Source organism: Carassius gibelio, chromosome B3 (genome assembly GCF_023724105.1).
Source record: "Carassius gibelio isolate Cgi1373 ecotype wild population from Czech Republic chromosome B3, carGib1.2-hapl.c, whole genome shotgun sequence".
Lineage (NCBI taxonomy): Eukaryota > Metazoa > Chordata > Actinopteri > Cypriniformes > Cyprinidae > Carassius > Carassius gibelio.
This window is the reverse complement of record NC_068398.1, coordinates 17,874,213-17,889,194: the sequence shown is the minus strand read 5'-3', so window position 1 is coordinate 17,889,194 and position 14,982 is coordinate 17,874,213. Positions and strand designations below refer to the sequence as shown.

At 39.8% G+C, this 14,982-nt stretch overlaps 1 protein-coding gene across 8 annotated transcripts; it reads left to right on the top strand.

Annotated features, from left to right (window-relative positions):
• The first annotated feature begins 20 nt into the window (after positions 1 to 20).
• carm1 (coactivator-associated arginine methyltransferase 1) lies at positions 21 to 13,819 on the top strand. 8 transcript variants are annotated; one of them, XM_052551844.1, is made up of 16 exons: positions 21 to 328; positions 2,490 to 2,615; positions 2,999 to 3,105; positions 4,320 to 4,424; positions 4,750 to 4,860; positions 6,169 to 6,346; positions 6,444 to 6,534; positions 6,615 to 6,696; positions 7,724 to 7,809; positions 7,909 to 7,998; positions 8,882 to 9,019; positions 9,110 to 9,199; positions 9,278 to 9,375; positions 9,503 to 9,601; positions 11,000 to 11,068; positions 12,206 to 13,819. In XM_052551844.1, exons 1-16 carry the CDS (start codon positions 187 to 189, stop codon positions 12,343 to 12,345), a joined length of 1,752 nt encoding a protein of 583 aa, XP_052407804.1. In that variant the 5' UTR covers positions 21 to 186; the 3' UTR covers positions 12,346 to 13,819. The 8 variants fall into 8 exon arrangements, with proteins under 8 accessions (XP_052407804.1, XP_052407810.1, XP_052407808.1 ...); XM_052551846.1 differs by having other exon boundaries at positions 68 to 328; positions 9,503 to 9,583; XM_052551845.1 differs by having other exon boundaries at positions 68 to 328; positions 9,278 to 9,390; positions 9,503 to 9,583.
• The last annotated feature ends 1,163 nt before the right edge of the window (positions 13,820 to 14,982 follow it).

Below are 14,982 nucleotides of genomic sequence, written 5' to 3'. Positions count from 1 at the left end.
TTTCAACCCACACATTGAATGAACTGTATAGTGTAGGCTACTGCCTTTTCTTTGCAGCCCACGTCTTGAAACTGAGCTAGAGCTGGGGAAAGGCGAGATGTGTCCACGTGGAGGCAGTAGTAAGTCAGGCCTATCTTGACCGCTGGCTCCAGGGAGATCTGTTGTGTGTGTCTGCCCAGATCGAAGATGGCGGTGTCGGTGTTCCCAGGCGTGCGCCTGCTCTCCATCGGAGACGCCAACGGAGACATACAGAGACATTCAGAGCAGCAGCCTCTGCGGCTAGAAATCAAGATCAACCAGGACGTGGCTCTCATAAGCCTCTCGAACAGTGAGTAGATGCTGGCTGGCTTTTAAACACTTTGTATCCGGCCTCGGTGGAGCGGAGTATCCTAGCTTAGCCTAACGAGAGCGAGGTCTGTGCGTGCGGCATGTGCGTGCGTCGCGTGGTCACAGGGACACCGGCCGCTTTCTGTGTTTTCATCTCAAACGCGTCTCTCTGCGCTCATGCATGGTTTCTAAAAGATATAAATTTGCCTGGGCCAGGGGTTTTGTTTCGTCACGCATGCCAGCACAAACCACGCTGATCGCAGCATGTTAGCATCCGTAAACTTTCGTATTGTGTTAAGCTGCTTATAGTTCGCAAACGTTAATATCCAGCTAAAACGTGCCACAGTCCAGCACTGAATGTGCTTCTACAGATAGAAGTATACATGCATTACGTTTATTTTAAGGTTTTCGTCCAGACTTTTAGCAGGACAGCAAGAAAAGGCTTTGGGTATAATGTAAATTGGCGCCTATAAAAGTTAGCCGCAGTCTGCACCTTCAGTCATACGATTGAGAACCATAGAGTATTATAATAACGTGTTTACGTTTGCACTGGGTCCTATCTGCTTAAATTTTGATATATTTCTTGAAATCGTTTTAACCTGGTTGGTTGATGGGCTGAATGGATGCTGAGTGTACTTGATTGATTGCGCACATCCCAGGCGCCACCTCTCTACTTTGACTATACTGTACTATACTGGTGTATTCTCCTCAAAGTGCAGAGAGCATTGCTGAAGTAATGTGAAATTATGCAGAGGTTTCTTCTGGAAGCACTTCTCGGGCGTGCATCTTTGTTCTTCGGGGAACAATGGCAGGTCCCCCGCCTCCTTCTCTCCAGTGTCCCGCCTGTTCCTCCAGCACCCGGGGCTTTTGTTTGGAGCCTCATGCTGTCGATGTCCCGTGCACAAGACGCGACCCACATCGCATTTATGTTCTTATTGCTCGAGCCACAAATACCACATCATGGGATATTTTCTTATTTAGGCGAAAGCCCAAGTTCATTCATCGAAATTAACAAAAATAACAGTGTACGTGTGTCAGAGAAAGTGATATGTTGCACGTTTTGATGAACTTACGCACGAGAGAGTGTTCTTAAATATTAATTGTTCTGCAAACATTAAGATCTAGTAAAGATGCGGAAAGTATTTCTTTTTACAAATAGGCCTAAATTGACACTTAGTGTCTTGTTAGGTGTTTTAATGCGTCCTGCGGTGTTGACGTCACATGTCCGACCTTGTTGTGCGGTTGACAAGGTTGCTAATGATAGCAATAATATTAATAGTAATAACTCTTTTTAATGCCTGTGGTGCTTTATGCCAGTGTTCACAAACAAAAAAGTCAACAAAACATGTTTCAGCATGTGTGGAATTCATTGTACCAAACAAAAATGAGGGTGGGTTGGCCAAATAAATAAGAAACTACTGTATGTTAGCCAGTAAAAACATACCTCGTTTACCTGTCTTTTAGGATGTTTTAGGTGAGCAAAGCCTTCGGTTATGAACCGTAGATGCCAAGCATCCGTCTAAAGCTCAGATTTTCGTGGCCTGATTCCCCTGTCCTGTGTTTAAGGGGTGTTTTCTTGAGCTTCTGTAGAGACTGTTGTTGTTTTCAGCTCAGTTATATAAATGAATAGCAGCCTAATCTGTCGGTGGAAAGCTTGAATTAATCCTACAACAGTTGGGCAAATAGATGACAAAATCACTCATAGCTTCACTATTTAACATTGCAGTTGTTAGAAGGCCAACTTAATGTTTATGAACAGGAACAGCTTAGTCTGATTTGCTTGATTTATGTTTAGGTGCTAATAACCTTTAAGGACATAAACCTGAAACACTGCTTTAAATATGTACATGTATTTCTTCCTGCCCCATTTTAAAGCAGTAGTAATAAATCCTTCATTTCAAACACGTATGACTAGATTTTTTCTATGGTGCAGAAATATTTATGAGGTAAGTCTTTTGTCAACAGGGTCCAGTGTTGCTTTGGGCCTCATTGACTTCCACTGCATGGACAAAAACTGTTGAAACATTCTTCAAAAGAAAGAAATGTATTAAGTTTTTCTTCAATGTTGTTTTAAACAATGGAATAAAAAGAAATAAAAAAAAAACATTGATCTGTTTTATGGTGAGGCTTATTACCCTCCTTGCGTTTGCTTTCCTCCACAGATGAGGAGACGTGCGTCTTTAAGTGTTCAGTATCACGAGAGACTGAATGCAGTCGTGTTGGGAAGCAGTCCTTCATCATTACTCTGGGCTGTAACAGTGTCCTCCTGCAGTTTGCATCTCCAGGAGGTAAAACTCCAGCACCTTCTTGCACATGTCAGACATCAGACTTTACGCTAATTTAGCAGCTCGCTGAGAGACTTTCAGACAAGTGAAGCATATTTTGAGGGACTGTTACGTCCATTAGGACTCTTTCACTTTTCAGTTGGCCTTTAATTAAAAATGAACTGAAAACAAGTTTTAATGTTCAAATTTTAATCAAAGTCTTTTTTTTTCTTTTTACGCCATGAATATAGTCATGGTAGCTGGCATGCTGTTTAACTGTAAACAGACAAACATTCAGATAAGCACGGCTTCAGTCTTTATTTAAGTGACTGTGGGCAAACCTGAATGAAGAGATGCTGCTGAAGCTTGTACTCTCTTAATGTATGACTGGTGTTTGTGTTTGGCAGATTTCTCGTCGTTCTATAACCTCCTGAAGAACTGTCGTGGACACGGGGGTGAACACTCGGTCTTCAGTGAGAGGACGGAGGAGTCCTCAGCTGTACAGTATTTCCAGGTGTGTTTGGCTTCTAATTAACATGCTTAAACAAAACACACTGGTCAGGTTTACACGCACAACAGTAAGCTCATAACTCACAAATATCAGCTTATTAAAATAACCAGTTTTCCCCGTTTACATGCACACCAATAACCTAACAATGCAAGTAAGCTGCGTTTACATGTCTTCATAAATAAATCAGGTTATTTCCCTGTAGTGACGTCAAAATATAATGATCTGCGTATCTGACTCCGAGTATTCCATACATTTGTCAGTTGTGATGTAAATTGAGCTTGAAATATGTCAACTTGCAACATGTCGGGAAACTTGCAGCTCGTATATTATCCACTCATGCAGTAAGGGGAAGTCATGGCCTAATGGTTAAAGGGTTGGACTCCCAATCGAAGGGTTGTGGGGCCGGGCCGGGCCGGGCCGGCAGGAATTGTGGGTGGGGGGAGTGCATGTACAGTTCTCTCTCCACCTTCAATACCACGACTTAGGTGCCCTTGAGCAAGGCATCGAACCCCCAACTGCTCCCCGGGCGCCGCAGCATAAATGGCTGCCCACTGCTCCGGGTGTGTGTGTGTGTGTGTGTGTGTGTGTGTGTGTGTGTGTGTGTGTGTGTGTGTGTGTGTGTTCACTGCTCTGTGTGTGTGCATTTCGGATGGGTTAAATGCAGAGCACAAATTCTGAGTATGGGTCACCATACTTGGCTGAATGTCACTTCACTTTCACTATATATATATATATATATATATATATATATATATATATATATATATTATTATTATTTTTTTTTTTTTTCTTCTGAGTCTTGAAAAAGTCTGCTTTTGTGATACATTTCCTTCTTTCTTTACTGCATTTAAGACGTTTGCTCTTACATCTGCACTAATGATTTGTTCCTATCACGCACTTCAGTAAGCCGACAGAAAGCAGGTTATTGCGTTTACATGCCATGTGAAATCGGAGCAAAAGGGAAAAAACGACCTGTTGCAACCGGTTTATGCCTACGCCGTTTATGACCAAATGCGTTTTCTGCTTAAGCATAATCGACTAAAGAACGTGTATGTAAACGTGCTCGTTGTCATTTGACAAACCAGTTTTATTCACATCTTGCAAGCTTAAGAGATTTTAAATGTTTTAAAGGTATCCAGACTAACCTTTATTTCTAATGGAGAAATTTGACTTGTGCCATAATAGGAATGTCCTCTTTCTCTTGTTTTTTTCTTCAGTTTTATGGCTACCTCTCTCAACAACAAAACATGATGCAGGATTACGTGCGAACTGGAACATATCAACGGGCCATCCTCCAGAATCACACTGACTTCAAGGATAAAGTACTGTTATTTCTCTCGTTGACACATCTGTTACTGTATAGATTGAAGGTTGTGTATTTGTAGATGGCATGAAGTACAGTAGTGATTATTGTAGCATTTCTTGTTCTCCATTAAAAAATAGAAACCTCATTAGTAAGGTGTTTTGGCTATTATGAACTTGACTTTTTGTAACTAAGGGAAATGGACATTTGAGTCTACTTCCTGTATAAAGGTTATTCCTTGTGAATGCATCTCTGAAATAATTGCTATTAAATTAAACCTGCAGTTTTGATTCGGTTGTGTCATATCATGTGATTCTTGTTCCCATCCGTCCTGTCTGATTCAGGTGGTGCTGGATGTAGGCTGTGGCTCTGGGATTCTGTCATTTTTCGCAGCTCAGGCTGGTGCTCGTAAAGTGTATGCTGTGGAGGCCAGTACCATGGCTCAACATGCAGAGGTAGGACCGCTTCCTCAATCACTGACATGTGCTACTGTTCAAAGGTCTGGTCAGGAAGATTTTGAAAATTATTTTAAATCAAGTCTCTTATGCTCACCAATGCTGCATTTATTTGACCAATCAAACAGTAAAGTAGTTAAATATTAAACTTATTTAAAATAACTATATATATAAATATATACTAAAATGTAATGTTGTTTGTGTGATGGAAAATTATGAATTATGAATTAAATGTGTCCTTTTATTATTGCTTGGAAAAAATGGTGTACATTTCTTTGTGAAATATACTAATATAGCACTTGCATATTATTGCTCTCTTGTTGGTTTTGATTGCTTCTGTTGTCCTCATTTGTAAGTGAGTTTGGATAAAAGCGTCTGCTAAAAGACAAAATTCTAATGTATTGTAAATGTTAATAACAAAAATAAATTGAAATACATTTTAAAACAAGCCCCAAATCAAATGAGTAACACAAATCATATAAATCTCTTCATATTAAAAAAAATAAGGCGCTGTCTGTTCACTTTCCACATAAAATGAAAGGCAACCACAGCATTTTAATCATGATCTGAACAAAGATGCTCCGTGCATGCAACATGAGTGTTTTTTAATCCAAATCAGATTGTATAATTTCTAAATTTGAAGCGAAAACAGAATGGTTTGACTTCAATTTTGTAAAGCTGTACATAAAAAAAAAAGATCTGCATGAAAAGCAGATTCACTCTCTGCCAGCAGGTGGCACTTAAAGCGTTTCCTTGGTTTCGGCTGTAAAGAAAGCAGCACTTATGTACTTTAATATGCATTATACAGAGGCAAAGTTTAAAAATACCATCTAAATTTTTCCAAAGAAAGTAAGTTCCCCTAATGCATGCATTCATATAAACTCCTACCCCCTAACTGAATCCTAGCATCTCAACCGATTTTAATCGTCACACATTATCAACCGGTTTGCAAATCATCATTCATCCCTATAGGTTATATTTCACATGTAAAATCACATTTTATAATTTATAAATATGCTGGTAATTAATGCCGTGGGATATATGTACCAGAAAACTTTGATAAAAGTGATGGCAAACCTTTATATTTATAATTGTTGCAATTTTTTTTTTTTTATTCCTCCCCTATAAAAAAAAAACTGATTGCTTGACAAACAGATTTAGTATTGATGCCAAGAAGCTGGTATTGTGCCAATTGCAGTATTTTGTGATAAGATGAGAATATGATATACAGTATAATGGCTTTTGGCATTGCTTGATTGAACGTCATGCTAAGTAGTAGTAGTAATGTTAATGATTGTGTGCCCACAGGTTCTTGTGAACAGTAACAGGCTGTCAGAGCGTGTTGTGGTGATTCCTGGGAAAGTGGAGGAGGTGTCTCTACCTGAGCAGGTGGACATAATCATCTCTGAACCCATGGGCTACATGCTGTTCAACGAAAGGATGCTGGAGAGCTACCTGCATGCCAAAAAGTACCTCAAGCCCAACGGTACAAAGGTTTTTTCACTAAAAGCGTCCAAACCACAAGAAACTAATGTATGCATAGTGCATCAATATCTTTACATATCACACCTCTGTTATCTCAGGCAAAATGTTTCCCACAATCGGAGACGTGCACCTCGCCCCTTTCACAGATGAGCAGCTTTATATGGAGCAGTTTACAAAGGCCAATTTCTGGTGAGTTTATTAAAAAGACGATAAAGACATGGGGTGGTTGGCTGCTTTTGTGCTTATGCTTTCAAAACTGAATCTTTCAGGTACCAGCCGTCCTTCCATGGGGTGGATCTGTCTGCGCTGAGAGGAGCTGCAGTAGACGAATACTTCAGACAGCCGATTGTGGTGAGAGAGGGAAGGGAATGAGCGGCGGATTGGGTGTGTGCATGTTGATTCATGTATATATAACCCGCTTTTTAGAGTTCGCCACAGCTTGGACAGTTCAAGTCAGAAAACCAGTAAACACATGGGCTTGTGTTTGTGCCTTCAGAGGAAAGTGTACACTGAAGAATAGTGTGTGAAGTATGGAGGTAACTGGAGATTTGTCTCCTCACTGGTTATTGATGAGCGGTGAGCGCTCGGGGGTAAATACGGAAAGGATTGGGTTACGAACTTGAGCCCAAATGAGAACGGTGAGGATGTTTCTGGGAAATGGAGAAAGGCTTCACAAGCTTCATGGATTAGGGAAATGGATTCAGTGGCGGTTTCATGAAGGAGACGCAAGTGAAGGATGTGTGCTCACCTCTGTGGCCGTGATGAAAGGCTTTAGTTCGTGGTCTGAGAGTCTGAGCTCAATGTTTGTGAGTGGTCAGAGGGTATGCAGTGAATTTAGATCTAACAAGGAAGGTTTATGAAGCACATCTTTATGTGCACAAGAACTCTCTATATGTGTGATTTTGGTTGTTGATTTTCATTTAGGATCCACGGTGTTTTTGAAATCCATCATAGAGCTACTTTTTCTACTTCCGTTCAGTCAAGAAGCCTATTAAGTTGATTGTGTGCTTGATTGTCAGTCCATGGATTTCCAGACATCGTGTGTGTGTGTGTGTGTGTGTGTGTGTGTGTGTGTGTGTGTGTGTGTGTGGTTTATGTCCAGCAGTAGTCAGCCATTAAGGCATTTGCTGTGCCTGTGATGGTGTTACACTGCTGGGACAGTAGCCTGGTGTGGTCTGGCTCCAGGGGGCACTGTTATAGCACCCTTCAGAGTTAAGGCCGAGGCGGGAGAGCCCTCTGAGCTAGGACAGAGTCTGATTCACTGTGGCTCAGCCCTTGACAAGAGGCCTCACAGCACGTCAGTTTGTTTTATTCGGATGGTGTGGGACTGAGCTTTGATATCCTACCTTTACCTCATCTATTCTGTGATTTCTTTCAGGACACGTTTGATATCAGGATCCTGATGGCCAAATCAGTGAAGTACACAGTGAACTTTTTAGAAGCTAAAGAAGAGGATCTTTACAAGTACGTTTCCACCAAATGCTTTTGGTATATGGGAAATGTACAAAAAGAAGTCTGTCGGACTTGTCCAATTTTTATATAACCTTTTCTTGCTTTTTGCAGGATAGAGATCCCCTTCAAATTCCACATGATGCACTCAGGGCTTGTTCATGGGCTGGCTTTTTGGTTTGATGTCGCATTCATCGGATCAGCGTAAGCTCCGACATGATCTCTTCAAAGTGTTTCACACCTGAGTCCTCTCTCACAGAACCAAATTCAGACCATTTTAAACAGACTCAAATATGAAAGAAGTTGGTTTTCTGTGCTTTCACTGTCACTGGTGTGCTCAGATCAGATCTATCTTACTCTGGGCTTTCTGTAGTTTTTTTTAATGTTGAACCCATTGAATATTGTATTAGTGCTTATTATTATTATTAAAATATGAAATCTATTATTATTACTACCAAATTCAGACTGTTAAATTGACCAAAACTTTAAACAAGTAAAAAAAATCAGGTTCTCTTTGCATTCGCATTGTTGTGCTTTAGTCTATTTCAGTTTACATTTTTGTAATTTATTTATTTGAATATTGTAATTTATTATTATTATTATTATTATTATTATTATTATTTAGCACAATGCAGATTATAAGATGACTTTCAGTTTGTTTTGTAATCCTGATTTTGTGGACCACTGAAAAGAACCATGATTTATTTATTTATTTATTTTAACGTCATATTGTCTGATTTTAAAAAGACATTTGTAGACCCTGAAATGAAGTTACAATCACTTGTTTTTAATACGTATTTTACTGTCAGAAATATATAAAAATACTTTTAAGTGATTCTTGAGTGATGACTCTTGAAGTGAATTGGTGTGTGGACTACAAGCATGCATCAGTTCATCAGCTTTTAATCATTCCCCAAACACATCTGAATGAACTTAAGTTCATTTATATTCATTTCCTCTTGATGATAAGTTTTTCAATGTGAGGGAATATGATTTTTTAGTTTTTTGAATACTTTGATATGAGGGAGCGGTTCAGATGTTTGGTTATTCTGAAGATGTTGACCGTGTGCTGTGTGTCTGTGAACAGGATGACGGTGTGGCTCTCCACGGCCCCCACAGAGCCCCTCACTCACTGGTACCAGGTGCGCTGTCTGCTGCAGTCCCCTCTCTTTGCCAAGGCAGGGGACACCATGTCAGGCACCGCACATTTAATCGCCAACAAGAGGTGAGGACGCACTCTGCTTTGTGTTTTAACCCTCAGGCTGTTTCGCGGTTTACTTCCCGTGGCCTCATTTGTTTCCCCTTCCTCTCACAGACAAAGCTATGACATTAGTATTGTTGCTCAAGTGGACCAGACAGGATCCAAGTCCAGTAATCTGCTTGACCTCAAGAACCCCTTCTTCCGGTGAGTGGACGCATTGCTTCGGAAGCACTCCGAGGATGTCTGCGACATGCATTGCTGACGCTGAGCTGTGTCCCGCAGGTACACGGGCACAACACCGGCCCCTCCTCCAGGTTCACACTACTCCTCCCCGTCGGAGAACATGTGGAACACTGGGGGAACCTACAGCATGAACCAAGGCATGGCTGTGTCGGGTACATCACCGAGAAGACACTTATCAAATCATTCCTGACCTCTTTCTTTAGATGTATATCAGTTAGCTGAAGCGTGTTGGCACTAAAGTTTGGCTCTGTCTGTGTTTGTCAGGGATGCCCACAGCCTATGATCTCAGCACCGTCATTGGCGGCAGCGGGACTACAGTGGCCCACAACAACCTCATCCCCATTGGTACAGACACGCATGCACGTATGGATATTCACACACACGCTCACAAATACACACATATGAGGGGGGGGGGGGGGGTTAGCTCTGTGGTGTTTTAAAGGTAGTTTTGGTTTGCTTGTTTGTTTGTTTTTTCAAGCAAAAATTATGATTGTTTCATTGGTTCCTCGCCCTCATGTCTTTCCAAATTCACCATGCTTCAAGTTCATCTTAGAAACACAAATGAAGATTTTTTTTGTTCGTTTGTTTTATGTATAATTTATCTTTTTTGTTCGTCCGTTGAAAGTTTAGACAACAATAAGGAATGAAAAGACATTAAGTAATCCAAAAGCTCTAACCTTATTGGCTCACACGTGTCAAGCAAGCATGTTTCATGCTTCAATGTTTATCGTATTTTAGCTTTATGTATGCGATGATCAGTGTTTGTGTACCTCAACAAAAAACCTTGATGCTTCAATGGATGGACAAAAATGTTATATTTTAATTTCTGTTTTGATAAATGGAAATAATACAGATTTTGATTGACACGATTCGGAGTTAAAGCTGCAGTCTGTAACTTGTGACGCTCTAGCGGTTAATAAACAGAACTGCTTGCGTCTTGCGGAAGAACATCGTAGCCGGAACTACTTCTCTCTGTTTATGTCTATGAAGAATCACAAAGATACTGGGTTACTCCGCCGCGGTACCCCGAAGCAATCTAAAATAGTCCGAATATAAACACTTATCATAGGTGCACCCTAGTGATTCAGGACAGGCTAAAAACACGGTTTGGAAAATGGATTCATGGTGTACTCGCTGCTTATATACATTTTTCTACATTTTGAACACAAACAAAGTTACGGACCGCAGCTCTGATTGGTTGAATTCTTACCAGGAGCGAAAGTATTTCTGCAAATGGCAATAGGACCACTGGGAGGAGCCAGAGGAGCTTGATTTTTTTCACAGATTATCTGTCTCATATTCTACTGTCAGGACATAATGACAGGTTTAACAAATATGTAAAAAATATATTTTTACAGAAGTTACCTACTGCAGCTTTAATGACAGATTTATTTATTTGGGTGAACTATCCCTTTAAAAACCAAAAGCTGAGATTAATAATATTTAAAAAAGTGTATTATATTTAAAGGCCATATCATGAAGGATCGTATCTTTAACTATTTGAGATAAGAGATTAATGTTATGAAAACACAAGTCGAAATAGACTACTTGGCCCTTTAATATTTTAATATCTCTTCTAATACGCTTTATAGTACAATTAATAATTATTATTGAGAGGTTTTCCATACAACAGTACTACAGTTTAAGATTATCTGTATCACAGCCTTTCTCCTTTAGCTTCATGTTAAATATTCATGTGTTTCATGTAGATCATTTTTTTTTGTTATGTAAATTGAAAAGAGATGTCTCTTCCCCCTCCAGTGAACACGGGGATTGTGAATCACACTCACTCCAGAATGGGTTCAATAATGAGCACGGGAATCGTCCAGGGTGAGTGTCTCAGAGTAAAACAAGACCTGAGCTCATACAGATAGATTCATATTCCTCCCCAAAATTGATTTGCTCACCCTCATGTTGTATCAAGTGGAAATATACGACTTTTGTTTATCTTCAGAACTCAAATGAAGATATGTTTCATGTTCTCTCATAATTCTCATCCAGACATTGAAATTCCACACTTTCCAAAACGTTCATGCATAAAAAATTAGTCACACTTTCTTTTAAGGTCCAATTCTTGACTTTTTCATCAATAAACTCCTAATTTGCGGCTTATTAATAGTAAGGTATTTAAGTTTAGGTAATATGATGTAGAATCTGGTCATGCAGAATATGTGCTTTATAAATACCGTTACCTATACTAAATGGTTACCAAAATGACACAAATTAACTTTTTGTAAAAGCTTTATTGATGTATAAAAGCTAATCAGCGCACATTAAACAGAAGCTCAAATTGTGCTTGCTTGATGTGCAAGAACAAACCTATTCGGTTCTCGTGTGTCAAGCAGTTCTGACTGAGTTTCTGTGATGATGATGATGATGATGATGATGATGGTGATGATAAGAGAATATGTAAAAAAAAAAATCTTCATATGTGTTCCTGAAGATGAACAAGATCTATGGGATTGGAAATAACTGGTGAAAATGATGACCGAATCTCTGTACTTAGTCTCAAACCATGAGTGTTGTATTTTCTAAATGGCGTGTTACCAAAAAAAACACGTTTTCGTTCTCTTCTAGTCTCTCCAGTTAGTTTTTAAAGCATCTTACGGTAAGCTGATCAGGTTGAAATGAACTTGAAACTAGGATAATTATATACACACATACACACATATACACATAAATACTCTTGGACTGCTGTACTGATTTGTTGACCACTTAATAAACAGTAATGATGATTGTATACTTCAGTGATCAAACGAACACAAATGTTCCACATTTCAAAATATACTCCCAGCAGGAAGTTTCCACCTTGAAAACAAACTCATTTGTACCAAAACATTTGTCCCACACACACTATACGAGTAACACAGCTTACACACAAAATACTTCGAAGCATACTTTGAACATCTTAGAAACCACACGCTCATAAAACCAAAGGATGTAATGCTGCTTTTTCTCTCCTCTCAGGGGCCACGACTGCCCAGCAGGGTCCTAGCAGCAGCAGTCCGTATTACCCCATCACCAACCAGTTCACCATGGGCGGCCCGGCTATCTCCATGGCATCTCCTATGGCTATCCCCAGCAACACCATGCACTACGGGAGCTAAGACCAAGGGACGGCCTCTGCATATCCAGTTACCCCCCACCTCCACCCACCCCAACCCCTGCAAACTGACCACAGCCAAATTCAGAATACCAAAACCAATGCACCAGTCTCTGACCATCACTTTATAGTCTCTTTCGCTCTCTATATAGATATACATGTATACGTATGTATATATATTCTAAACCGTTTCTTTCACTGGTGTTATATTCTTTACATATCCGTCCCGTGGCCCTATAACGTTAATGTGCGCAGGAATTCAGCGAGTTTACAGGTCTGAGGTGTATCATTGTTGCTCTTCCCCGATCACACACAGCGCCTGCTCCACAACCAGCCACTAGGAGGCAGCACTTGTCTGTAAGCATGCTGGAAAAGCACAAACCAGAGACTCGACGAAAAGGACTCTGACGACGGGACACATTTCGATTTTTTTTTTATGTGTATATATATATAAATGCTTTACAAATGTGCACATGTTCCCCCTTACTTCATGAACTCACACTTTTTTTAAGCCGCATAAATGCCATCATTGACTATTGATATGAATTTGAGATCTATTGCAGGATCTTGCCACTGTCCCTAACGGCTCCGGCTCCAATGAACCTACACTTCACCTTCGGCTCTTTTACGTTTACAGTGAAATCGACTGGCTCTCTCATCTCGATTCTCTCGGCATGGGCTTCTGACGGCCATCTCGACTCGCCAAGATGTTCACAACCTCCCATCACTCGCCAGAAGAAACGGACACATGCTCGCAAAGTTCATTACGACCACTAGCTAGTGCTGGATCCTGCCTGTAGACAACCGTAGTGTAGATAGAGACCGTCTGACTTTCATTCCATTTCTGACTGTGTTTTTTTTTAATGTAGTGCAGTCCCAGGTTAGTGTGTCGCTTGGTGTTCCCTGAATCTTGAGCGTGGGTTATCGAGACCGCGTCAGTCAACCTCCAAGTCCATATATAAATTGGAGGATTCATTGTTAGTCAATTATAAGGACACAGAGGTTTTAGGAATAAGAAAACCAGCACCGAAACTCTCCATTATCAGACAAGGAGGACGACGGCGTGCAGGGAAGGACAGTCGGCACTGTGGGGAGGAAGACAAACAGTGAGGTCCGTGGACACACACTGACAGTATCCTAGTTTACATCCCCTCAAACCTTTATCTCGTCAGCTTCTGTGTGTTGTGAGACCTGCTGAGGAGAGGAGGAGATCCAGCTAGTTTTCCTCCCCTCTCGGGGGTATGATATGATGATAGCCCCATCCAAGACTTTGAAGTCCTATTCAACGCTTCCAGTCAACCTTTTTTTTTTTTTAGTTAATTCAGTTTGATTTAGCAACTTTCATAAGATCACGAGAAGAAAACAACCATTGTCTCCTAGTTTGTAGTATTGAGTTTGTTTGTTTTCTTTCAAAAAAAAAAAAAAAAAGCAACAGACAAAATGAGGAGCAAATTAAATGTTGATGGGGAAGTCCCTAAGTGTGGCTGCTCATTGTAGCGTTTTTGGGGTTTTTCATGAATGACGGGTGGGTTGGTGGGGGGGGGGCTTGTAAAGTCAAACTTGGTTGTTTGAGAAATCATATTATCTGGGGTGCGTTTTTGCTTTTTGGAAGTGCACCCCTGGATGTGTTATACATGGCTAAATGGATGTGTCTTAAAGGGATAGTTTACCCAAAAATTGAAAATGTTGTCATTTACTCACCCTCATGTTGTCCCAAACCTTCAACATTTGTTCAATGTTCAATATAAGAAAGAAGTTTTGGACCGACGTGAGTAAATGATGACAAAACTAATTTTTTGGGTGAACTATTTCTTTAAATGGAGAAGAAAGGAAAATGCAGTAACACTTTACATTGCAGTTACATTTGTTTTTGTTCATTTTGGTATCATGAAATCATTTTTACAGCATTTATTATGGTTAATGTCCGTTTATGGATTTTTTTCCCCCTAATTTATTACTGTTAAGTATATACAACTTGAAATTATGTACAAATTAACATAAAACCAAGATAAAAGCTGCAAAAATATTAACATTATAGACAATTCTGTAATATTTCATGTTGTTTGACACCCATATGACTTTTATCTTTCATGAAACAAAAGTCACTTTTGCAACCTAAGCTGCTCTTTTGGCTTTTTCAGAATACTACTTTTATTTATAGGGACTCCTCTTGAGGTCCTGCTATGTCCTTACTAATTGTCAGCCACTGTCCTGTTTTAGTTATGAAAAAGAATGAGATCGTTTTTGGGGGAGTCTTTTAGGTTTTTGAAAAAGATAGTTAGACTATAACAAAATTCTGTTATTTACTCACTCACCCTCATTTCATTTCAAAAGCACATTAGTTTCTTTTGTGAAACATAAAATATATTTTCAGAAAGTGTTTGTGTCTGTACAGTGGAAGACACAGAACCAAACACTATTCAGAATGACATATTTTATGTTCCACAGAACAGAGTTACGCAGGTCTGGAAAGGCATGAGTAAATGATGACTTAGGTTTCATTTTTGGTTGAACTATTCCTAAAAGATTATAAATTTGGTATTAAATAAGTGCAACGCATATCTTCTTAGAAATGTGTGGCCCGAGTAGGAGTGGTGATGCATCTGTCCACATTCATACCAAACAAGCTCAAAATGACAAG